We start from the raw sequence: 27,109 nt of genomic DNA on the forward strand, positions 1-27,109 counted from the left end.
CGGATGGATGGATGGACGGATGGACGGACGGACGGACGGACGGACGAACGGATGGATGGATGGATGGATGGATACAACTTTCTTGTACGTCCGGCAAGGTTTAACGCGCCCCGGGCTCAGGTCTCCCACGGGGGAACGTCATGGCCCTGCCTCTACGCCACCTCACGGGCTTTCTGGACTGCCCACGTCTGGATTCCGAGGTCTGAGCTGCGCAGAGCAGCAGCCCACCTCGACGACAGGGTCTCCGGAGTAACTGCCATCCCTCCTATAACTACAGACGCTCGAATCATGGTTGGACTCGGCGCGTTTTAAATTCTGAAGTTTTTCGAGATGGCTATCGTTGTTTCAGACGCGATCGAGGAGCAAGAGGGGTATTTATTCTTGTTAGCTCAAGCTTATCGTGTGTACGACTGGAAGGTTCTACAGCCGATCTTGAGTCTGTTTCTTGCAAAGTGAGGCTATCTAATGGGAAAAGTCTAGTTATTGGATCATGTTACCGTCCTCCCACAACATCATACGACCAGTTTCTTCAGCTATCTGCTTTCCTTGATACGCTTGAGAACGATATCATAATACTAGGGGGAGATATTAATCTTCCGGGTATAGACTGGTGATGCGATGACCCTGTGCCGTCGGTCACTGGCCATTTGTATCCTGCATTTTTTGATCTCGTCTGTGATTTTACGTTTCAACAGTACATTGGTGATGCATCACGGAGCGACGGCACAGGTCCCGTACTTAATTTGCCCTTATGTAATGTCCCGAATATTTTAACAAATGTGAATGTACTTCCCGGCTTTAGTGACCATTGTGTTTTTACTGCTGATATAAACGTTCAATATGTGTCCGTGCCGAAGAAGGAACCCAGAAAGATTTACGTGTTTAAGAGGGCTGACTTTGGGGCTATAATGTCTACGTTTGAGTCATATTTTCCTACCTTTCATGCATTAGTTGACGAATTCAGCATTGAAGAGTTATGGAAGCTGTTTAAAGGCAAGCTGTTTGTATAGCGCGATACATTTGTTCCTACTTATGTTATCTCATCTAAACGGTCAAAGGATAAGCCTTGGTTTAATCATCAGCTGCGCACACAAATACAAAAAATTAGGAGAGCTTATCTCAAGTTTCGGAGAGCGAAGTCCCCGGATACTTGGTTAGAACTGAAATGTTTGAAAAAAAGCTTTCAGAATCTTGCGGAGCAGGCCAAGCATACTTATTTCGAAAACCTTGGTGTGACGTTGCTCAAAGATTCCAGAGAGTTATGGAGATTTGTTAGGTGTAACGGTAAATAAAACAATTCTATCCCCCCTTTCAAGAGCTCTGAAACCATAATTGATGCTGATGAAGACAAAGTGAAACTTTTTAGTGATTTGGTGTATACTGATTTGGTTATATTTGGTGTAGAAGGTTTGCGTAAATTACTGCAGGAGATGAAGCCGACGACCGCTTGTGGCCCTGATAATATTCCGGCAGCGATTCTTAAAAACTGTTTTGGAATATTGTGTTTTTACTTTTCTCGGTTATATACAAAGTGTTTATCTGAGTCTTGTTTGCCGCGTGATTGGAAGCTGGCACGGGTTGTACCCATTCACAAAGGCGGATCGAGAAGTGCCGTTGAGAACTACAGACCGGTATCTTTAACAAGTATCACATGCAAGTTAATGGAACACATAATTTTTACTTCAGTCATGTCGCATTTAGTTAAGCACAATATTCTAAGCTCTAGTCAACATGGTTTTCGACAAAGTTTTTCAGGCTCTACACAGTTAGTAGAGTTCTTTCATGATCTGGCCTTGGCAATAGACAAAAACAAAGTAATAGACTGCATATTTCTAGATTTTAAAAAAAGCCTTTGATGTCGTTGCACATGATCTTCCCATTTCAAAACTTAAGGCCTACAAATTGGGCAATAGTGTCATAGCTTGGATTGCCAAATATCTTCGTGCAAGAGAGCTTTCTGTGGTTCTCAACGGTTTTTCTTCTGTATATGTTCCAGTTACCTCAGGTGTTCCTCAGGGATCAGTTTTAGGTCCCCTTTTATTTCTACTCATTATTAATGATATTGAATGTGAGCTTACGTCTTCATTTAGGATGTTTGCGGATGATTGGGTCATTTATATAGTCAGAGATAACGCAAATGACATTTCACTATTACAGACTGATTTAGACCCAGTAGGAACGTGGTGCAATACGTGGGAAATGTCACTAAATGTTGAAAAATTTGTTCACGTCACCTTTTCAAGGAAGCGCGCATTTCAGTCATGCACTTATACCTTGAGTAATATGGCATTAAACAAGCTTGACGAATACAAATATTTAGGAATTTTAATGACGTCTGAGTTAAGATGGAACAGGCACATTGCGCATATTAAAAATAAGGCAATATCTTCATTGGGTTTCCTCCGCCGTAACTTCAGTCAGATACCGAATAAATTAAAAGAGCAACTGTATTTCACTTATGTTCGTAGTTTACTTTATTACGGTTGTATTTGTTGGGATCCGTACACGGCTGATCTCACAGAACAGCCTGAAAGAGTGCAGAATAGAGCAGCTAGATTTGTTCTTAATGACTCTAGTAGAAAATTAAGTATGACAGAAGGTAAAATTAAATTATCGTGGCCAGCATTAAAAGACCGGCGAAAAAATATGAGTTGGAAATTTTTTCACGCTGTTTATTATTCAAAAACAAGGATTGAGAGAGAAAGATATATTAACTCGTCTACTTATACGTCGTTCAGACGCGACCATGCGCTGAAAGTCCGCGAGTTTCCTTTCAGGGGTGACGCCTTTAGCAGAGGCGTAGCCAAGGGGGTGGGTGGGGGGGGGAAGGACTTATGGGGCTTCAGCAGCCCCCCCCCCCCCCGAAAGTTTTTCGTGCTGTCAATGCACCGCCGACCAAAGCAACCCCTGGCGCCGGAAAACGTCCTGGATTTTGTCTAGAATGTCTTTTTCATGCTCGAAAAGACATTTCACCGCGAAAATTGCAAACTCGGGGTGGATTACGTGGCAACGCCCATGCACCGGTAGTCACATAACACAAACAGCTCCATCTAAGCACAAAGTTTCAATGACGTTTTGATGACAAACGGCCTCACCGCGGCATCTCGGGGAGGCCGCGGAATCTACAGAGCGCATGGATATCAATTCCGAAACTTTATGGGTATAAATCTCATGAACTATTTGATGTGAAAGGTGCATTGACATTTCCAAAGTACTGCTTTAGATTTTCAATTGCGGAACTTTGTGGGTTTAATGCTCTTGTAAAGATTTGACGCCAAAGGTGCATTGACTTTTCTAAAGTCTTGCATAGGAACATACAACGGGACAAGCCAAATCAACGCACTATTAGACAAGTTGACAACGCACGAAGCGAGGTCCAGTGAGACGAAGCGTTGTGGTGGTTAATTTGTGCCGTCATGTCACATAAAAAATGTCAATTTCTTTTTTCATCTATGCCAAAGCATCCATGTTAAGACACTAAAGCCAGCCAAGGAAACTGCGTTCTTATTTATTTTTCCTACTTTGACTTTCGTTCGCGAGGACACATTGGGCGTCTTCAATTTTTTTGGTCTTGCCACCCTACCTGCGGGCTGCCAGAGCCAGCCAGAGCGCATACGCTTTTCTCGTGTTGCCCTGACCACCGCGCGGCGCACTTCGGTGCTTGTTTGTGTAGAGCCGTGGTAAACGAGATGGACACACGTCTTTTCGGTAACAAGGTCTAGTTTATTCTGTCAAAAGAGAGTATTGACCGGCGCGCGCAGCGCGCCGGAAGTGGCGAGGGCTTTAGAGAGAGAGAGAGGAGAAAAGAGGGAAAAGGATCATAGAGAAGTGCGCTGCACGGACCTAGTGCGAAAGGAAAGCAGTAAACAAAGTAATAAGAAAGGGGAGCTCGCGCACTACGTTCGGCACAGTGAGTCGGATCATGTGTCCGCGTGCCTGGTGTCCAACACTCGCGAAGGTCCGCTTACGGGAGGCCCGCGGGACGCCCCGCGGAGTTGTTTATGGCTGCGGGGGTGGTGCGCAGCTCCATCGCCGCGCCGCTACATTTGGTTTGCTCTGGCCGAGTGTGTTTTCGCCTGGCAGAGTTTTAGACAATTTCTGGCTAGCAGACGAGAATAGGGAACAATGGTCGCTCGCCGCCATCACTGTGGGGACTCAATGGATTGCACCGCGTTCGCTTGAGGGCAACTTCTCCGGAAAGTCTTGGCTCGCCGGTGTAGGATACCGAGCAGTATGCGTATAGTTCTCTATGAACCAAGCGTCTCAAGTTTTTTCGATATTCCTTCGGTAGCCACGTTAGGTTCGCGAAGTAGGCATTCAAGTGTGGCCAACATATCTTCCTTGGGCTTTTTCAATTTTGGTGCCTCCGCCCCACAAAAGGAAAAAAATACATTGTTGCGGCGCAGCGAATTGTTTCATGGTGAAAGTTAGATTTTGTTACTTCTTCCTTTGCGGAAAGCAATGGGCCACGGAACGCTTCAGTTACCGGATACTCTTATTATATTATTGCGATAGCAATTATATGGACACTCCAAGCGCATTCCTGCCGTCGCCGTCGCCCTCATGTTTCGTATAAAGTCGAAGGGCGATAACATCGTTACTGAGCGCCGCATGCTGTATGTGCGAGTGAAAGCGTATGAGAAGAGGGGGCTGGAATGGGGGAGCCGACGATGGTGACTCAGTCTTGTGGGCACAAAGGAGAAAAGCGGAGAGCAAGCTAGTCATCTTCCGTCACGCGCGATACGTCGGGGGGAGTGGATGGGATAGGGGTGGTATCTAGGATTCTGTGAACCTGTGATTGCACAACATGTTTATTTGCTTCGTTTGACGCATTATACGCCGTGACTTTTTCTTAGATACGTACATTTATTGGAGACTTATACGTATTTTTAAATATCTTGTTGGGAGATTTTGTGTATACATGCAGTGAACTTTGTTTCCAGTGACACTTTTTGCCCTTTATCAAGCTCTATCTTCGCATTTGTATATCCCATTATATCTTCGCGTTTCAAATGTACTAGGGCGAGTCAAATGAAAGTGAGCCTACTTACCCCGCGCAATAATGGTTCGGTTCATTATCTGCGAGGCATCTGCGTAGAAGAGAACTAGGGGTATCTCATTTACAAAAGTGACACGCAGGTGTGAGGATAAAGGTTCTGTAATGCTCTCATACGTTCGGTTGAACATGGTTGCTTGACATATTGGAAACTCCAAAAGTTGAACACTGTGGTGCCGTGAAGTTATTGACTGCTGAAGGTATTGCGTAAAAAGAAATTAGTCGCCGTATGGCTGCCGTGTACGTTGAACATCGCATTTCATTGACCACTGTGAAGCGTTGGAGCAAACGGTTCAAATGAGGATGTGAAAGTTGCAAGGACCATCCAAGACGGGACTAAAGCCATCGTGAAATCACCCTTGAAATCACGAGATGATGAGACAAGAACGGAGGATAAGCATCGATGAACTGGCAGAGCGTCTGAACATCAGTCACGATTCGGTTCTCGCCATAATTCATGAACATCTCTGTCATCGACTTTTGTGTGCGCAATGGATGCCCAAGATCTTGAACCGCCGCCAGAAGACGGAGAAGTTCGGCGCTGCCTCGACTGATCTGATCCGGTATCACAATGAGGGTGACGACCTCTTATCTGCAATTGTGATCGGGGATGAACCATGGTGCCACTACTACGAGCCCGAAACACGACGGCAAAGCTTACAGTGGACACATTCGAATTCACCACGCCCAAAGAAAGCAAAGGCCATCATTTCCGCCGGAAAGATGTTGCTGACTTTTCTTTTTCGATCATCAGGGACCATTACGAATAAAATTAGCTAATTCTTGAGAAACTATCAATTGTTTCCGATACTGTGAAACGCCGGAACGGTTACGTGTTACAATTAAGAAGAAACGATGTGGAAAATTTATGAATGGGGTCATCTTGTTCCACAATAATGCCCGTCCCCACATCGCTGATGTATTTAATATAGAACTGGCAACGTTCAAGTGGGAAACGCTGCAACATCCGCCACACAGCCCACGCCTGTCGCCTTGCGACTTCCACATTTTGGGGCAACCAAGAAAACAGCTCAAGGGAACCAGATTCGTCTCGGACGATGACGTGAAAGTCAGTTGCAGACGTTTTGAAGCAACAACCCAAGGAGCTTTATGAGACGGGAATTGCGCGACTCCTTAGTCAATGGGACAAATGTCTATATGCTCATGGAGGCTACTTTTAAACAAAGTACCCCGTTTGTCATATATTCGCATTGGCTCGCTTTCATTTGACTGGCCCTCGTAAATTCTGCAGAACTCCTGCTGTTTATACGTGATCTCTGTTGCGGCTATAATTTCGGTGCAATTACTCACGATGCACGACCGGTGACAGCTGCTCCTGCGTAATACATTGGAACAAATGCCAGCGTCATTGATATTTTGCACTGGCCGTTGCATACGTACATGAATGTAAACACGGTTCTTGAATGACAAAGTTTCATTAACATATTTGTCCTCAACTTGTTCATTTCATTGCGTTTACATTTGTCATATCAGCGGGATGCACTGCTTTGCTGGTTTCGAAATGAAACAGTTCTAAAAATCATGTGACATTTTCTTTACAATAATAAATAGACAAAAACATGGAAGCATTAATGTCAGTTACTTTGGACACAATTTTTGACATATACGAGTATATTCTTTTATGAAGAATGATATATTGTACATGTTTTTATGGTGCGTAGCGTTCAAGAATTCGTTTGCAGCATCTTTGGCAATGGCAATGCAATTATTATTCGTGTATTTGATCCCGCAACAAATTGTCTAGAAGGAATCTTTAGCTCGGGCCCCACTCCGACGCGGTCTATTCAAATACATGTAAGACGCAGAAACGCTTTTCTAGGATAACCTCTGGATTGCTTTTAATGAAATTTGTTGCATTTGAGAGAGAAAGTTAAATTGTAGTGTCTGTTGGAAGCAGAATGTCGATTTAGGGCCTGAATTTTGTTCAATATATTTGGAAGAATTTGAAAGCTCGAAAAAAAATGGGAGCACGACGTTTACAAACTAACAGCTCTGCATCAAGAACAGATATCGCGGTTCTGTCAACGGCATCTATTATAACAGTCAAAGCAGACAAATTTGGTATGTCAATTTGTATCTTACGTGAATTTGTTACATTGTGTACAAGGGTTCTGCAAAAGCCATGTTTCCAAAATACAAAATTTTTTAGACTCATGTGTAACCTATCAATTTTGTCCGCTGTAGATGTGCTATTAGATGAAATTCACAGAATTGTGATGTCATTTCTTATTGTGGGAGTACAGAGCTTTAAACTTGATAGTTTTGTTTCTGAAAATTTGCGATTTTGGCCAATTTCTAATAAAGAAGTGACGACCTAAATCCAAAATTCGAAATAGACAGTCACTATATTTTAAGTTTTTCTTTTAAGTCCAACAAACTTCGTCAAATTTGGTGTAGTGGTTGCCGAGAAAAACGAATTCCCCTTCTACATGTATTTAGATAGGAGCACCCGAGCTAAAGCTTCCTCTTAAGCAGAATGCCGAGCTGCACCGTAACCCCCCCCCCCCCGAACGAACTGTCTGGCTACGCTACTGGTCTTTAGGTATTCTTTTTTTGTTCGGTCTATAAGAGAATGGCATGCTCTTTCGCCTAACATTGTTAATATTGAAAACAATGCCGAGGTTTATCGCGCTTTATGTATGAGATTCCTTGTTCCTTATAAATAAATGAATAAATAAATAAATAAATAAATCATGGTAACGTAGAAATGCTGAGTGAGCTACCTTATGTTCCACCTGAAGTCGCGGAACGCCTTTGTACACGACCGTCAGATGACGAAGTGAAAGCAGCATTATCTTCCATGAAGCGTGGCTCGGCCCCAGGGCCGGATGTACGAAATGTTGTGTTTTACAATATTCGAATGAAACATGAATGTTTGAATGAAAGAAATATTCCACCATTTGCAATAGTGAATTCTTAAAAAATACGAATCAAAGAGACTATTCGGTTTTTATTCGAATTTCAGCACACCCCTAACAGTCACCTTTACGCGGTTAACCTATTATTTCCCCGTACAAGAAAACCAGCAAAATGTGATTGTCTATAGCCTCCATGAGAACAGGGACATACAAGTCGTGAGCTGAAATGTACTTGCGAAGGGCATATGATGGGCAAGGTAATCCCAATTTATCGCACGGTCCCGTCTTCATGAACGAAAAGCTTATTTGAGAGCGGTCGTAGAACTCGAAAAAATGGTTGGTACTAAGTGAATTCTCAATTATTTGCTGTCATTAAGACCTGTGTTGACAAATACGAGGCTGCACTTTCAGAATCAAGCAGGCGTTCTATGGAAGTGCCTTTCGAAATTAACCAAACATGTCAGCTGTCAATATTATGTTCATTATTTCCAGCTGGTGTCCAGTTTTACCAGACACTGTTCTTGCAACGAAAGGATATGCACCCGGTCTTGCGTTTCGTTAGTGGTGTTATAGATCATGCTTCTCAAGTATTTGCGGCATTGCAGACGCGGTCTTGATTCGAAACCTTCTCAAGGTGTCTTCCAAACATCTAGCACTACAAAGCTCTAGATCGAAGCTTTCTGTCACAAATTTACCGTGACTCACATGCAAGTGACCTGCATACACAAGATTAGTAAAAAGCAAATCTCTCACCTCGTGTCCACATGGCACAGTGGCTTCTTGCTGATCAAGGCTGGTGACAGGAAAGCAAGAAGATGCAGACTTCAATCACCCTTTCATTCTTTCAACTCTACGAACAACAACCCGCAGCGATACCCCCCCCCCCCACACACACACACACTCCTCAATGCATTAGGTTATTTTTATGTGATCTGGAACATCTTACGTGATGGCTGTCTAACGTGCCATTATACAACGTTTCGCCATGGTGGCACCGGCGTTAGCATACTTTTTGGTGTTTCCAGTGTCGTGTATTTAACTGCTTTGTTAAACAGAAACTAAAGAGAAAAATCATTTCACTTGTATTAGTAATTCGTCTCTCCATGCAATACAAAAAAACCTTTTACTCAGAGAAGAGGACTTGTAAGCCAGTAAAACTCCCGTACCAGGTCGCTGTGTCTTCCTAGATTTTCACGGTGTATGGTAGGGCGTAGTTATTTATCTCTATAAGCGAACTACATTGTGTTCTCAAAGACATGAGAAATGAACAACGCAAGTTTAAGCCAGCAATGCCAAATGCATATGAAAAACTAAATTGAAGTTCATGACATCACACCCACGCATTAGCGCTGCGATTACGGCGGGATTAAAATATTGGCCGTCATTTTTTTTTTTCTATAAACAATCCGCTGTCACGAAAATAAGAAAAGAGGAGTTTTCAGGGTTAGCTTAACAGTTTAAACTAATTGTTTCCCTTTTGTCTCACTTTAAGGTTTGTCTTCTTTGCCTGTCTTGGAATGAACGAATTAATAAAGGCGGCCCGTTTGCTAGCTCGTAATAGCTGTCTGTAGTCAAATGAACAAAACAAGCAATCACTAGAACGCGAAAATTCGTCAGAGACACTTAAGACTGCTTGCGTGTGGGAATGAGAAAGCGCTAGTCCTTTTCGTGAAATGTTTCAGTGGCGCAAGCTCTCACCTGCGTTTGAACTGTGCTTCGGTAAGATCAAATCAAAACACGCCGAGCATCTGAACACGCTCGTTCGGCCGCGAGGAGATCATAACTCGAAGGACCGCTTAGCGGAGTTCAATTGGGCATTCATGCTTTTTATTTTGATACACTCATTTTATACACCCGTGACGGGGCGCCACCTCCTCCTCACGTTTAGTTAGCCAGGTGGCTGCGACGTCACGTGTGCAATGACACACGCACTAGGCACACCTCTAGGGAACCAGAACCGTGGAGCTGCCGTGGCATTGGCTGCACTACTTATGCCACTGACTCCCCGAGTGTCTTTTATTCAGTGCTTGCGCTGCTCAATGTGGCAATAAAGAAAAAAAAAGCGGCCGTGGCATCAGGGAAGCGTGCTCGTCTCGCAGACCGGAGGTCCAGGTTCGACTCCCACCCAGACCGGAATTTATGAAACTTCCTTTCCAAATGCATTATTTACGTTGGTTACAGAAGCCTCCCTTGTAAATTTCACATCAATCCGAATATTTTTTACGTGTTCTTACTGTTCGCGCCATCGGCCATTTTCGGTACCATGTTTCGGTCACGCCGACTACGACGGATTTTCGCGTAATATGACATATAATGCTTTCGCATTCAATAACTATTTGCGATTCCCTCGGCTGTAATACATGATCCAAACAACGTTAACTGATAGATTTCCAGCGCTTCGGAATATTTTGCAAGAAGAATATCGCTTATGCGTCTGAATATTTGCCTCTATATATAAACCTATATGCGTCTGCAGACCAGCGCCTGAGTACTTTCTTTTTAGACCGCAACTCTCAGGCGCCCTCACCTGCGTATCCCGTCGGCGTCGTCCCTCGGCGTAGCCGAGTAAATGAGCACACCGATAGATAAAAGAGCGAACGCAGAGTGCAGTGAGGGATGAAAGATGTCTACAGCAAAAGGAGTGTGAGGGGAAAGCGGCGGAATGTTAAACGGTACCATGAGGCGGAAAGCGGAGGAGGAGGGTATGGCGACAGTGTGAGAAGAAAATTTACCGATGATTACGGTACTTCCCAATGAAAAACATCAGCGCAGCTCTATACATGTTTTTACTTTACGATATATTGCCTGTCACGCACAATCAGCCTCGTGCGGCACATTGCAAATGGAGCGAAGTGTGGCTCAACTGCCTCACTAATCGGGAGATCGTGAGAGGCAGCGCATGGGTGACGCGTGGGCGGGATTGGCAGCGGCCGCCGCAGACACACCTCCGCTCATGCAGTCCATTGTTTCCATATATAGTATCAGTGGACGCGCTCGCCTATGCCATCAGTGAACAGACGACGGCACGCTACCCTGGCGCCATCTCGCAGCGGTCGTCGCCGCAGAGCTCGTCTTGCGTGGCACTATGCTTTGCTTCTCATGCTTTCGCCATCCCCTTCTCCTCCGCTTTCCGCCTTACCATCCTTCCCCGCTTCCCTCCTCGCTCTCTTCGTTATCGCCGTCTTTCATCCCGTGCTGCGCTCCGCGCTCGCTTTGATCCATCGCTGTGTTCGTTCGCTCGGTTGCGTTGAGGGACACCGACGCCCAACGCAGGAACGGGCGCCTAGGAGCTGCTCTATAAAAGCGTAGTGCCATGCAAGATGGCTGACAAAACTGACTATCGTAAACAATGTAACAATTTCATTCAAGCTGCGAATTGGTATTTCACATTTAGCCGCTACAGATATGCTCTATAGGATGCAGCTGAATGAACTGTGATCGAATATTGAGGCGCAGGAACGGATTTGTAAACTTTGTGGCTGAGTTTACTGAAGCTTGCCAGAATTTCGGGAAGTTTCGTAATAACGATCGGGCCATGAATTACAGCGTTGGTTCCAAATGTATTTATAATTATCCTTTCTCTAACAAATGCAGCAAATTTCTTTTAGATGACTTAAGAATTTGCACAATTACAAGCTTTGTGCGTCTCACGTGCATTCTATTAGGGCAATCGCAGGGAACCGCGAGCCAGAGAATGGCAAGTTTAACGCCACCGGAGAAACACGTGGGCCGGGTTGAGCTCCCCCTCCTCCACCTCTTGAGTTTTTATTTACGGAGTTCATAAGACAGAGAAAAAAAGAAATATTTCCGCTATAGCATGCATTGCCCACTTACCTTGCTTCTTAAAGTAGTCCAGCAGTGCAATCGCATTCTCGGCACCAACAATCGCGGAAAGCTCCTTAGCTTCTATCTTGTCGATGTCCGCTTCACTCGTGACGCCCGCTGATTTGATGTATAACAGCAGAGACTTGAGCACGTCTTCAGTGATGTCCGGGAGGACGAGCCGCACGTGACCTATAAGGTCTTCAGCAGTCCACGGCTTTGCCCCATTGTCAAGGTCATTAGCGGCGGCTGGAAAGCAGCAGGTAGAACCAGATGTACCACTTTATGATAATGAATAATATCGAAAATCACTAGCTGCACTCAAGACTTCGAGCCTGAAGATACAATCAGTGGCATAGAATTTTTTTGCGGGAAGGGGGGTGGACTAATATTTAGAAGGGGGAGTGAGGGCGGGGACAGGAAGGTATTGTTGTAAGTCGTTTCCCATGCCCGTAGGGCGGCCGCTATGGTTTTGTTATGATGATGGTGGTGATGAGAAGACAGTGGAAACAGCGCTGGTGGCAGCGGGCCACAACGCGCCCGCGGTCATCAGTCGCCTGCGATGACTGGTTTAGAACCTGCTTCAGCCGTCTGGTCGCCTCTGAATGCTGACAAGTGTATCTCCTTTATTGCGATTACATTTCACATGACGGACGTATAGCTCGGAGATAATGTACTCAAAGCACCATGCGGCGCCGTCTGCTTCAGCGGAGCTGAAGTGCCACCTGCTTCATTTCAATTACAATGCATGTCCTTCAGTTGGCCAATGATTTAAAGGGCTCCGTCACGCGGAAAGCACGGCGTCGCTGGTGTTGACCGTGCGATGAGCATCAGCGAAAATTTTGTACCCATAACAGCGCGCCGCCGCTCCGCGTTTCTACCAATCACAGAACGGTGCGCGCCGCGTGCTCCGTTCGGTTCCTTGCAGCACTGCCAGATGGCGTTAGCCTCCACGCGTCCGCGTAAGTATAAAGGTAGCGTGTATTACTCGTATAGACCATTGACTATTGCATCAGAAATATACTGTTTAAAAATGCTGACGATTAAACTAAACTGGAAGCATGGCCAGAGAATAATGGTATATTGAGAGAACTTCAGAATGGCTTCCGAATCGGTAGGCGTCTGGATGATAACCGATTTGTACTTATTCAGTGTATTCAAATATCCAGAGAAGAAAGAGGACCGCTATATGTGGCTTTTTAGACATTAGCAAATCGTATGACAACGTACACCACAACATATCGTGGGATGCGCTGTAAGGGCAAGGCTTAGTCAACGACTGTACGTAGCTTTTCACGAAGATTTACCTAGAAGATACAGTTTGCGTTGAATGGGAAAGAATGCGGAGCAAGGAGAAAGTTGATCTCAACAAGTGACTGAGACAGGAGTGGCATCTATCCCCACTGCTGTTTATTATGTACATGGTAAGGACGGAAAGGGCGCTGGAGGGAAGCTATATGAGGTTAAATCTCTCATAAGAACAAGTGGGAACAATGGTATAGCAGCAGCTTCCAGGTTTGCTTAATGCGGACGGCATTGTGCCCCTCGCTTACAAACAAAGTGGCATGCTATGTCTGGCTAATATCTGTGTACAGTAAGGTAAGAAGTTAGGATCCAAATTTAGCGTTCAAAATCAGGTGTTATGGAATTCAATGAAAACAGTGTTCAGACAGTGTCAATACAGAGCCAGGCGATTCCGCTGATGACAGGACACAAACACCTTGGTTTATGAATAAACAAAGACAATAGATATGCAAGTATGGAAACACGTGAAAAAAATTAACCTACCATTACGATACTTCCTAATGCGAAGTTTGAGTGAACTTTCTATACGTGTTTTCATTTCGCGATATATTGGCTGGCGCAGACTCGTCTGGCACGCTGCAAACGGAGCGAAGTGTGGCGCGACTGTCTCGCTAATGTGGAGGTCGCTAGAGCCTGTGCGTGAGTGACGCGTGGGCGCGATACATAGCAGTCGCCGCAGACAGACCTCCGTTCATGCAGTGCTTTGATTGCATGCGTCTGACACGCGCTACTCTGGCACGATATTGTAGCCATCGTCACCGCACTACGGTTTTCTTCTCACACTGTCGTGATACCCTCCTCCTCCGCTTTACACGCCATGGTTACACTGGAGCCTCCCCTCCACTTTCCTCATCGCGTCCTTACTGCTCTCTGCCTTCGCTTTCATCCTTCGACGAGCAAGCGAACGTCGAGGCACAACGCCGACGATGGCCGCAGGAACGGGCACCCAAGAGCTGCGCTCTAAAACACTAAGAGCAAAGGGGAAGAAAAATGCGGCCATAATGAAGCACAGCGCGCTATGGGGATACAATAGGTATGAGCTGCTGCGGGGTATGTAGAAAGGTGTAATGGTTCTAGGACTTACACTTGGAAATGCAGTTGTTTGCTTGAAGTCAGGGGTAAAATTAGGACTCGATGGCAGCCAAAGGTCAGTGGGACTCCTCGTATTGGGCGCTCACGGGAAGGCTACAAATGAAGCTGTACAAGGGGATAGGGACTGGACAAGTTTTGAAGTGAGGGAAGCTCAGAGTAAAATTGATTTTGAAGAACGACTAAGGAATATGGAAGAAAGTAAATGGGTTGCGAGAGTGTTCATATATTTGTATAGAAAAATGTTTGGCCCACAGTGAAGGAAATGAACTAGGGAGCTTATCATCAGGTGTACGACCGGTATATTTAAGTGGCATGGCAACAAAGAAGGTCAAATGCAATGTCACAGGTCGAGGTAATTTCATGGGCGGCGGCTATGGAAAAGAAACCTGCTATGAGTAACTACCTAAGATGGAAAAAACGAAATCATGAAAGAAACAATTTCTGTTAGCTCAAAGGGAAGCTCTTTTCTAAGGGAGATCAGGACACCTTAGAACGCGTACTTATAAAGCGAGGTACCACAAGCAAGGAGAAGCATGTGCTTGCTGCGGTAAAGCTAGGGAAACGACGGAAATTGTTTTAGGAGAATGTGAAGATATCTGCTCAGTGGCAGGTTTAGGCTCCTCTGGCCTTCTTGAGGTCATTGGGTTCAGTGACAGCAGGGGTAAAGCAAACATGTCCGCAATAGAGATATTACGAAGAGGCTATTGGAAATTAGGTGGCAGAAAAGTAGGAACACGACAAACAGTGAGGTGTACAAAAAACAATGTTCCCAATAGTGATGCAGAAAGTTTCATGCTATAAGTTGTTTGGCTTTCCTTTATATATAGGTAGAACATTTGGTAAAAGACTAATAACAGCTTGGTGGCGCATCCCACCACCCGTTTCAAAGGGGACCCTCATAGCATCGATCAATGTTGTCCATCCATCCGCGGTATAGCGACGGAGCCAGCCGTGCGGGGCGTATGGAAAGTGCCTTCGTGCATAGCTTTCGGCGCAAGCGTTTTCCACTGAAGATTACAGTTGCATTAGCTGCACTTACGTGAAAGCCTGAGAAGCAGTCCGGGACCCTTTATTGCTAAGGCGTTCTACTCTTAAAGGCGGAGCGTAAGCGTCTGCCAGGTGCCCGCTTCTCTGCACGCTAGTTACAAGCTGCTTTCTGTTTTCGCGGTCATGAGTACTGGAATGTGGCTCATTCATCCGCATGAGAAAGAAATGTTCACAAGGACCGTCCAGTAACCTGCCGTCTTATGTATTTGCCGAAACGGAAGTATGTATTTGCCGGAAGTCGACACGCGCACTTTAACTCTGTTTGCTTACCTTTATTTCGTAACCAAAACGCAGTTTTTGGTATGGGTTAGCCTCCGTGGGCATTCCGTGAGTAAAGCGGGCCGAACCATAAACAAAGGCACCGAAAGGTCTAAGTGGCACTCTTATGTTGTTATCACAAGTCCGCAGATCTGCGGATCACAGGTCCGCAGATCTGCGCATCACAGATCCGCAGATTTTATTTACAATGAATATGTATAGCGCTAGCTTCTGACCAAAAGTTGGTACATCGACTGGGGGCGTAGAAAAACGTCGTGTCAAAGAAAACAATGGGGCGATCCTGAAGTCTCGGAAGACTGCCCGCGACGAGGGTAGTCTACCCACCAATCCACCCATTAAGGTGGATTAGTGGATAGACATATATATATACATATATATAGACATATATATATATATATATATATATATATATATATATATATATATATATATATATATATATATATATATATATATATATATATATATATATATATAGTAGGCAAAGAGGGTTTCTTCAGGCTACCTTTCAAACGTAAAGAACTTGAGTGGTGCTACAAGGTAAACAGAACAAGTATTTAATTTCGACAGTTTCGATCGGTGGACCGATCTACGTCAGGGTTTACAGGTTTTGTAAACCCTGACGAAGATCGGTCCACCGATCGAAACTGTCGAAATTAAATACTTGTTCTGTTTACCTTGTAGCACCACTCAAGTTCTTGATATATATATATATATATATATATATATATATATATATATATATATATATATATATATATATATATAACACCAAGACATAAACACTGACATATAAACACTGACACCAAGGACAACATGGGGAAATTACTTGTGCTTAATAAATGCAATAAAGAAACGATAAAGTAATGGAAAAAGGTGGATGAAAAAACATCCAAAAAACAAGGTTATGGGTTCGGTTCCCACCTGCGGCAAGTTGTTTTTTCATCCACTTTAATTTCCGTTACTTTATCGTTTCTTTATTTCATTTATTAAGCACAAGTAATTTCCCCTATGTTGTCCTTGGTGTCAGGGTTTGTTGGCTTCTTATGATATGACTAATAAAAATCGGGCCCCTCGGTTAACCCCCTTTCTTCTCGTTCATATATATATATATATATATATATATATATATATATATATATATATATATATATATATATATATATATATATATATATATATATATATATATATATATATATATATATATATATATATATATCAGCATTTCGGACGATCATGCACAAACCCCCTGAGGACGCTGGTGCAAAGGCAAATAAATGCCTGACAAAGTGCCAGCTACCCATGAGCACAATGCTCAGTGAGAATACCCAAAAAACAACAGTAATCAATAGATACAAATGCAAAAGAAAAAAATGACAAAAATTCATATTGTAAAAAATTAAAAAGTGGCGGAAACCACACATAGCTACAAGGATACACAATATATCTAAGATATGGCTTGAAGAGTAACTATACAAGCACTTGACGATATAATGAACAACATTGAAAACATGACAATTCCGTGCAAAGTGGCGAGTATTTGCTTACCCACTTCGTCCTTACTGAATTGTTAATAGGTATGCATGAATACTTTCTTCAAGGCGTGGACAGAAGTGCTCTTCTCGATAATCGAAAGTACATTAGGATGTTTGTTTAAGAATTCTGATACTACGTAATCAAACTTCTGGATGCCGTAGTTGGTGCGCAGCTTTTCCTTTTTACAAAACCTATGTCGCAAATCGTGGCAGTGTTCTCTCCGGAGGTGTTTATTTACGAAACCAGATGCATCAGATACTTATCGATCATATATTAGAGTAGCTATTTTCTTATTCAGTATATTGGGAATTGCCAGAATTTGTTGCTTTTTAAAGATTGGAGCTGTATGACAATGGTATGATTCACCTTCGTTAATACGTAAGACTATTTTTTGGAGTACAATTATACATGCCATGTCAGTCCTTGTCGTGGTTCCCCACACATGTTGACAGTAATGAATGTGTAAGTGTACCAATCTGTAATACAGCTGTTCCTTCAGCCACACTGGAATCAAGCTTCGCAATTTACATGTAATACCAGTGTGTCGCGGCACATTTTCACGGACATACATAAAAAAGTAGCCCAGGAATTGACCCCTGAGGAACGCCTCATGTTATATGCCCCATCCTAGATTTGATGTCATAGTTGGCAGTGTATTGAACACGAGTTTTAAGGTAGCTTTTAACCACTTCTAAAGTGACTCCGGGGTTTTGATTGTTGTGTTCATATAGGAGGTTGTGGCCAAGTACTGCACCACGGTGGCCAATCCTGCTCTGGTGAGGGAATGGAGTGCGTTACCGGTTCTGGTCACCTGGATCAGGCCACACTCCAGGCCCGTTTATGCAATTTTATCAACAGGCGGATTTTTTTTATTCCAATGGAAAATTGCCGGCACCGGGATTCGAACCACGGACCTCTTGCACGCGAGGCCGGTGTTCTTCCTCTACGCCACCGCTGCTTCTGAGGGTTTCTTAAAACAACTAGAGCCTTTGAGAACGGCAGGTTTTCGAGAGGATGCTACCCGCATGACCGTACAGAAGCTTGTCAAGCGTGTGAAATTAGGAGCACCCACAAGAATGAATAATCCAGACCCTGCCGACAAGAAGAAAATGCTGGCTGTAATTACATATGTACATAAGCTATCACACAGCCTCAGGAATGTAGCAGGCAGGTTTGATGTAAAGGTTCTTTTTTCTACCCCTAACAAGATGATTAACATTTGCGGCAGAGAGAGAGAGAGAGACAACTTCATGTAGTCGCCTGCAGAACGACACCAAGACTAAATGGCGCCGTGACGCGGGCCCTGACGTCTTCTCAGCGGGTGGTCTCTAGTCAACTCCAGCGCGTGTCACTCCCGCGGTCGGTCGCCCTGAGGGGCAACGTTCCGTCGGTTTCGCTCGGCCTTTGTCTTTCAAGAGCCGCCGAGACCGGTAAGATTGATAGGAATTCGGCCCAGGCTGCCTCCACTCTTGTTGGGAAAGGCTGCACCGTTAAGCATACGTCCCCGCTTGTGCGCTGTCAAATGGGAGTTGTTTACAAGCTTCCGTTTTCCTGCGATCATGTCTATATCGGCCAAACAGGTCGTTCCCTGAACATTAGATTATCTGAGCACAGGCACTCGCTAACGGGTAATGCCTACTCTCATGTTGCGCGGCATTGCCCTGAACATGGGTGCACTCCGATCTATGAAAACACCACAATACTTTCCGCGCATAGAAATCACACGACGAGGGAGATTATTAAGGCCTACTATATCAGAAAAAGAAAGGTCGCGTTGTGTAAGCATGCCATCGTTAAATTTGTATGACACTGAATTTGAATTTTTCAGCCGCCTCATAGTGCAGCATTCGATTACAAGATTTTGCGTATTTGCCTGCGCACTGATAATTACGCCACCGATGGGAGAGCACTGGGCTATATGGGTTGTGGTACATAGGTTCGTGTATGCCTTCGAATAAGGTTAGTTGTGAGTTCATCCCTGTCCTGTGTGTTCCTGCCTTCTGTCTTCGTCATATTGCGCTGTCCCTTCAAGATTACCTACGGAAGACGCACATTGTTATAAAATCACTACATGCTGATTTAAGGGAACCATGTACTCGGCAACAGCGATACACTGTTGTGCCAAGAAAACGGGGACGATTATACTTTCTAAGCACAGTTCGTAGATGCCGTCACTTCAAAATCAACAATATGGCGGAATTACTATCGCAGCAGATGATATGCATATCATATTGACTGCAAATAAAGACGGGGTCAGCGGAAGAGAACACGTAAACGACACGGGCGGTAACTTTTACGTGTTCGTTTTGCGGTAACTCTTACGGTCGTTTACGTGTTTTCTTCTGCTGTCGCCGTCTTAATTTGTGGTCTATTTATTACGCAGTAAACACCAACTAGGCCAAACTGAAGTTCTTCTGATGATGCACAACCAGCGTTCCTACGCAGGGAGAACAAGTCGCTCGTACGTTTTTTACAAACCAGCGCCCACTTCGAGTTTGTGGCAGAAGGGAGGGGCACTTGTAGTGACGTCGCGCTGTTTGCAAATATGCAGAGATCTATCGGGATGCGCAGCTTAGTTTTTGCTAGTTTTCAACAAAAAAAAATTATTTTATATCTCGTACTTAACTTTATATTTAGCCAGGAACCAGCCACATAGGCACTCGTTACAAGTACTATTGTACATATGTAATTTGTATATGTTCTCTTAATCATATGAAAAATATATTAACCATTGCTGGAGCAGAACAATAGCAGTTGTGCCTCACTCGGTTGATGATTCTTTGATTTCCATGGCGCAAGGGCTAGTTCTCGCCAAACAGTGCTCCCAGTAGATTCTCGCAGCAATTTGTTCCTATTTTCGCTTTGATCACCGTTGTTGTTATGTTAAGCATGATCGACGGCAGTTTTCAGTCCAATACATCTTTAGACTAATGCGTGCACCTGATCTAATCAACGGACGCGTACCTTCGTTTTTCATTAAACTCGTTCCAAAGTCTTAGTGCCTAGTAAGTCCTAGTTTGAAAACTACAACACCGTTCACAGTACATCGAAAATAGAAATACAGCTTAACTTTAATGACAACACTAATACTAAGCATCGTTCTAGCAAAAATATTAATAATAAATAACTAAACTAATATCTCTATTTAGTTTGAACCAGAACAATCCACTCTTGCATTACTCTCTTACGGGGATAATCAGTACAAAGCAATAAGCTTGTACTAGATTTCGATACTTATACTGTTGGCTCTGAGCAATTGTTGGAGGTGCTCACATATTCAATTTATGCACTGGCCCTTGAACCAACTAGGGTGTCCATGCTAATTACGCAGTTTTGTGGCCCGAACTGTGGAATAAATACCAGCAACCGCTGTAATGTGGGTGAAAACAAAACGCCGCAGCTGAATAACTTAACAGGCCCATGATTACGTTTTCGCCTACATTCGAAAGCGGACCTCGAGGCCCAACATTAAAGTCCAAACGGATACTGTGGCCTGTGACAATTATCTGGCCCCTATTTTGTTGCCTTGTATTTTCCATCCATTCTTCATTTCTTACCATGCGTAGCGTTGAGCGGTTTAAGGCAATCGCGATGGTGCAAAATAATGTTGAAACTTCAACGGACCGCTTAAAGCTACGCTGCTTGAAACAGACGCTGAAACTAAGCTGCGGAATGTCAACAAACCATTTCGAACAGTTATAACAGACGGTGAGAGGCATTTACTGACCCATTATTGATGCGATGCCGAGGGGCTCTTGAAGAGACAGCTAAGTGGACAATGCCGAAACCCTCTCGGCAGCGGAATTCGACGGATACGGCAAACCGCGTCTTCGTTACAAGGCGTCAAAACGCGTTCGCACTCGCATGCATTCGGCCAGCAAACCTCTGTGAAAACAAGGGGTGCCAGTCTGGTACACCACCCTCGCTCTCTTCGCTTTCTCCTATTGGTCCGCGCTATTACTGCACTAAGCGCTGCTTTCATTGCACAACGGGTTGCAAGAAGGGTGGGCGTATGCGTCAACGTATCACATGACCCCTCGACTGGGCGATTGCCGACGTTGCTGCAATCGTCGGTTCCTCCTTGTTATGACTGCACACGGCACAGCTTTCATTGCACAATGGGTTGCAAGGAGGGTGGGCGCGTGGGAGTTCCTGGTGATCGTGTTCCCTTAACTGGGCGATAGCCACCGTCGCCGCCATCATCGCTTCAGCGCAAGTTTCAGCTGCTCTAACGCTGCCGGTGAGTAGCGGCAGAGTGCTAGTGACCAAGTTTGCTGTACCGCTGTAGACTTTTCCTTCGCGCACGAGTTACTTGGCAAGTGGTGAGTAGCCGCTTTCGACGAGCTAATTCTATACCTGCCTCGATGCATGCGTGACAGAGGTTACTGTGTTTATTTTCGCTTTTCGGGTAGAGCTGCGACAATGTTCAGAATAATATTTGGGGTTTTACGTGCCAAAACCACTTTCTGATTATGAGGCACGCCGTAGTGGAGGACTCCGGAAATTTTTGACCACCTGGGGTTCTTTAACGTGCACCTAAATCTAAGTACACGGGTGTTTTCGCATTTCGCCCCCATCGAAATGCGGCCGCCGTGGCCGGGATTCGATCCCGCGACCTCGTACTCAGCAGCCCAACACCATAGCCACCGAGCAACCACGGCGGGTACAATGTTCAGAATGTGGAGTGTAGTTGGCGCTTCCCATAATGTTTCTTTTTGCTCTTTCCCACAAGCAATGGAAGCGTACAAGCACATAGTGCGTAATAATGGTTCAGAAACTTTGATGCTATAGCGTCACTTGCGCAGTGGTATCGTGCTGCTCTCAAGCGTGCGTTCGTTGAACAAAATCGGCTGCCGTTGGATGAGGGTGAAAATGCAAGTTGCTGGCCGAGCGCTGCCGATGAGATTGAAAGAATGCCCTGTCGCTTCCTCGTCACCAGTCACGATGCATCCGACCTTCTTCACCGAAGGCGCGCTTGAGAGCAGCACAATACTACTGCGCAAACGCTCCGTCACGTGGATTTTTTTAATATTTCGTGGGCCTTCTCTGCAACCCGGGAAAAAAGGACTACGTGAGACATATCGTACAGGAAACAACTCGATCGGTGGTTTCTGAAGGGGCTCTACAAATCTGCATATCATGCTTGGGGTCCTGAACCAATAACAAGAAAGCTGGGTAATTAAACTTAAATAATTAGTGAGGTATGGGGAAAACAAAAAATTGTCCGCGTTACTATAGGCTATTGCGAATAGTAGGCGTTCGGTTCCATACCCAGGAATTCTGGACATGCGTTTAGTTTCTATTTTCGCCACCACGTGACGTATCAACCTTAAAGATTTGAAATTCGCGCCGTGACGTATGCCATGACGCACAACTAAAGAAAACACAATAAAAAGAAGCACACCCTGAGACTGTTGCTTCCCCTCGGCACTTGGAAACGAGCGCGCTTATGTATCAGCGTTATCTTGAAGACAACCTGCTACTTGCTCGACTTGCAATGAATCGACAATTTTGCTAGACACCTTGCCAGACAGCTCGTCAGCATTCCGGGTGTGGTGACTGGCCGAGATAACAGCTCCCGCAAAGCTTGCGTTGGGTTCCCTTTCTTCGTTGTTGTTTTTTTCTGTTTATTTGTGCACGACTGCGGCCGCGGGCTTCGGTATAGTCAGTGTTATTTTTCTTGTGTTTTCTAAGAACCAGTGTGATTCAATAAGAGGAAGCTTTAGCTCGGGCCCTTCTTCGATGCCGGCTGCTCAAGTACATGTAAAACGCGTAAACGATTTTCTGAGAAAATTGCTCAACCGATATGAATGAGAATTGTTGCTTTCAAGAGAGAACGTTCGATCACAGTGATCGCTGCAATAATAATTTTGAACTAGGCCATGGCATTATTGACAAGAATTATCGGAAATCGGCAAACTTGAAAAAGAAGTACGAAGTTTACAAATCCGTTAGTTAGGATAAAAACTGATATCGCATCCCTCTAAACTGCATCCCTTGGAGCATCTCCATTGGACAAATTCGATGTATGAATTTATAACTTATGTGAAGTTACAATGCCTGTTAAGATTTTGCGAATACCATATTCAGGAGTTAGGGGTGTATTTGAGGGTGGCATATGATATATCATTTTGGTCTGCATTAAATGAAATATTAGGTGCAGCTTAGAGAATTTCCATATCGTTTTTAGTTGCTGAGGTACAGAGTCGTATACTTTGAGTATTATTTCTCGAGATTTCGCATTTTTTTAGAATTTAGAAAAGTGGAAGCTAAATAAAAATTGGCTGTCTGAAATCTAATTTTAACTGTTTCTTTTAAGTTCAACATAACTCATGAATTGCGCTGCAGTGGTTGTAAGAAGAAAGGATTGATGATTTCCCAGATAGGAGCTAAAGCTTCCCGTTAAGTTAGGTTTAGACTAATACTTTTGCTGAGAGAAGAAGCAAGACGAGTAGCGCATATACATTATGGCGGCCGCAGTTCGACGGGGGCGAAATGCGGAGACACACGTGTACTTAGATTTAGGTGTACGTTAAAGATGCCCAGTTGGTCGAAATTTTCCAGATTCCCCAACTACGCCATGCCTCATAATCAGATCGTGGTGTTGTCACGTAAACCCCCATATTTTTTAATTTACAGAATGTACAGTAATTTACAGTAATTGACAAAGCCAAGCCTACAGCAGGCTAGTCATTAAAGCGTTCACTTCTTCAGACCTAAGCTCGTGCTCATCTTCCTCAGCTTTGTGCAGAGCTGCGCAACATATTTCCACTTGGCGTGAAAGCGCCGTCCCGCTGCTTTTTAGGCAGAAAAGGGCTGGTAGCGTTTTAGGCGGCTGACCTGAATGACGTCATGGGAAGTCTGGATGGAGCGAGTAGCAGGTGTGACCGGAGACATATAGTAGGTTACGTAGGTTACCTGACAGAGGACCCGGTAAGCGCCGGAGTAGCGGGATATCAGTTTTTCCGAGAGGCTGAAACGGCGGGTGGGAGATCGAAGAGGGACAAGATCCCCGAGAATATAATCGGTGTCCCGGTGACTACTGTCACAAATGCTTTTACTCTTTTTCTGAGAAGCACAAAGGCGACGGTGAGCAACTTGGCGTGTTTCTTGGGCTCGAGCAATGGCATCGCTTTTACACTGAGACACGGACTCTTGAGGGGTAGGCAGTATTGTATTAAAAAGCAATACTGAATCTCGGCCACACAACAAATAAAATGGCGAGTAACGTGCAGTGCCGTGGCGTGATGAATTGTACGCTAATATGACAAACGGGCGAGCAGTATCCCAGTCACGATGGTCATCAGAAACAGACACGAAGAGCGTGTCTGTTACTATTCGATGAAGCCGCTCTGTAAGACCATTGGTCTGCGGATGACATGCATTAGTAAATTTACGCTTGGTAGAATAAGGGCGCAGTAAGTCGCCCACAACTGGATAGATGGATGGATATTATGAGCAGCCCCTTTGGAACGGGGCGGTGGGTTGCGCCACCAAGCTCTTGCTATTATACTGCCTAATGTCCTACCTAGGTTGAACAATAAAAAGCGCTATGGACTACCACACCAAAATTTTCTGATCCCCTATTGCGAAATGTGCTTTTGTACGTCTCCGTTTTTTGTCGTTTCCCTACTTTTCTTCCACCAATCCTCCAATCGCCTCTTACTAATGCCTATGGCGGACATGTTTACTTTTCCACTGCTTCCGCTTAACCCAAGGACTTCAAGCAGGCCAGTGGTGCCTCAATCGATTGCTGGGTAGACGTCTTCACATTCTAATAAACCATGCTCCATAGTTTCCCTAGCTTTACCGCAGCAAGCACATGTTTGTTCTTCCTTCTTGTATCAGGCTTTATAGTAACGTGTTCTAAGGCATCCCGATCTCGCTTCGAAAAGTAATGAGCTTCCGTCTGAGTTATCATAAATGGTTTCTTTCCTGATTTCGTGTTTTCCTCTGAAGTAGTTACTCATGGCAGGTTTCTTTTCCATTGCCGATACCCATGAGATTATTTCAGGCTCTCTGACTTTCAGCTTGACGTTCTTTGTTGCTGTGTTGCCCACCCTACAGGCCGCATACTTGCTGGTAAGTTTCCTAGTTCTTTTCCTCCACTGCGAATCAATGTTTTTCCTGTACAGATATCTCAACACTCTCCCGGCCCATTTACTTTCTTCCATATTCCTCAGCCGTTCTCCATACTCAATTTTACTGCCAGTTTCCTTCACTTCAACACTAGACCAGCCCGTATCACCCTGCACAGCTTCATTTGTAGTCTTCCCGTGCGCGCACAATGCGAGGCGATCCACTGACCTTTGGTTCCCATCGAGTCCTGATTGTACCTCTGATTTAGAGCAAACAAGCACCTTTCCAAAAGTAAGTCCTGGAACCATTACACCTTTTTACATATCTCGGAGGACCTTGTCCTCCGAGGTAAAGAGAAAGGAGCGACCCCTGTCGGTAAAAAGTTGACGAGGAGCGCCGGGGCGAACAAGAACGTTGTGCATTACACCAGTAAGTAGGCTACGCCAGTTGGAAGTTTACCCGCCGTGCTTGCTCAATGACTATGGTGTTGGGCTGTTGGGCTGTTGAGCACGAGGGAGCGGGAACGAATCCCGGCCGCGGCGGCCGTATTTCGATGGGGGCGAAATGCGAAAACACCCGTGGATTTAGATTTAGGTGCACGTTAAAGATCCCCAGGTGGTCGAAATTCTCGGAGTGCTCCACTACGGTGTGCCTCATATTCATAAAGGGGTTTTGGCACGTTAAACCCCGTAATTAAGTTACGTCAGTTGGAAGGGCTCTAGTGAACGCGAACCAAATCGTATAATGTGTGGCGACGGCAATACACTTGTTGCATCAGTCAGATCTGGGGAAAGGTACCAAGAGATCTACACCGACGCGATAGAAGGGTTCGGTAGGGAAAGCCAAGAGGTATGAGTAAAGCAATAGTGAGCTCAGATGGTTTCTTCTGGAGTTGACGTAACTCACAAGAAGCAACGTAGCGGCGGCCAGGTCGGTGCATACCAGGCCAAAAGAATCGTCACCGGACACGGTCGTACGTATTGATTCCCCGAGGTGACCAAAAGTTGGTACATCGTTCAGCTTGGACAGAATAGCAGTGCGAAGATGCCGCGTAATAATTAGCACCATCTAATCCACTGGGGTACATGCTACGCCGATATAAAATGTCGTCCTTGAGTAGGAACATACCAAGAGAAAGGTCACATGATCTAGATGTAAACTTTCCCATTATACCACGTATGCTTGGATCTCGGCGCTGTTCGGTAGCAAGGTCAGCTAAGCAGATAGAGAAAATACAGAGCAGAAGCATAGGTCGCAGGAACATCGCCTGGGTGGCGGTTCAAGCAGTCGGCATCTTGGTATAAACGATCGGACTTGTAAGCAACTGTGTACGGGTATTCCTGTAGGCGTAGTGCCCAGTGACCTAAGGCGATCGGTAGGGTCTTTGAGGGACGCAAGCCAGCAGAGCGCATGGTGGTCTGTGGTGAATGTAAAGGGCCGAACACATAGGTAAGGGCGCGATTTCGCCACTGCCTAGAGAACTGCAAGGCACTCACGTTCAGTAATGAAATGATTCCGCTCAGCTGGAAAAAGCAGACGGCTGGCGTAGGCAATGACGCGGTCGTGGCCTTGTTGACGTTGGCAAAAAATGGCACCGATTCCATAACCATTGGCATCAGTGCTCACTTCTCTTGAAGCAGTCTGGTCGAAGTGCTCAAGAAGAAATGGAGATGTAAGTAGAGAGATAAGCTTCGAGAAGGCAGTTGCTTGTTCAGGTCCCCAAGAAAATGAAGCACCTGCCTTCAGAAGAGCAGAGGACGAGTGACCTCCGAAAAATTGTGCATGAAGCGGCGTAAATGCGAGAACAGGCCCACGAAGTTCCGGACATATTTAGCACATGTTGGCACGGGAAACTTCTGTACGGCACGAGCTTTTCCCGGGTCTGGGCGCACACCAGAGGAATGAACAATATGACCGAGGATAGTAATTTAGCGCCGTCCGAAGTGACATTTAGACGAATTAAGTTGAAGGCCAGCATTGGAGAAAGCAGAAAGAACGAGTGAGAGGCACT

At 45.0% G+C, this 27,109-nt stretch overlaps 2 protein-coding genes across 4 annotated transcripts in view; one reads left to right on the plus strand and one right to left on the minus strand.

The window, feature by feature from the left end:
- The window catches only part of LOC135895889 (uncharacterized), a 40,179-nt gene extending 19,263 nt beyond the window's left edge, over positions 1–20,916 (minus strand). The window contains exons 1-3 of the mRNA XM_065424112.2: positions 20,747–20,916; positions 11,770–12,006; positions 8,689–8,728 (exon numbers count right to left, since the gene is read on the minus strand). Of these exons, the coding sequence (XP_065280184.1) occupies positions 8,689–8,728; positions 11,770–12,006; positions 20,747–20,750 (281 nt within the window). The 5' untranslated portion in view covers positions 20,751–20,916. The remainder of the gene's footprint in view (positions 1–8,688; positions 8,729–11,769; positions 12,007–20,746) is intronic.
- Positions 20,917–21,107: 191 nt separating this feature from the next.
- Positions 21,108–27,109, plus strand: part of LOC135895866 (protein enabled homolog) — a 60,748-nt gene continuing 54,746 nt past the window's right edge. The window contains exon 1 of one of the 3 annotated variants that reach the window (XR_010562506.1): positions 21,108–21,259. The gene's annotated coding sequence lies outside the window, so the exon portion shown is untranslated. Of the gene's footprint in view, positions 21,342–27,109 lie in introns of all 3 variants that reach the window. The other 2 variants (XR_010562505.2, XM_065424072.2) reach the window with 2 other exon arrangements.

This window comes from Dermacentor albipictus, chromosome 4 (genome assembly GCF_038994185.2).
Source record: "Dermacentor albipictus isolate Rhodes 1998 colony chromosome 4, USDA_Dalb.pri_finalv2, whole genome shotgun sequence".
NCBI classification, from domain to species: domain Eukaryota; kingdom Metazoa; phylum Arthropoda; class Arachnida; order Ixodida; family Ixodidae; genus Dermacentor; species Dermacentor albipictus.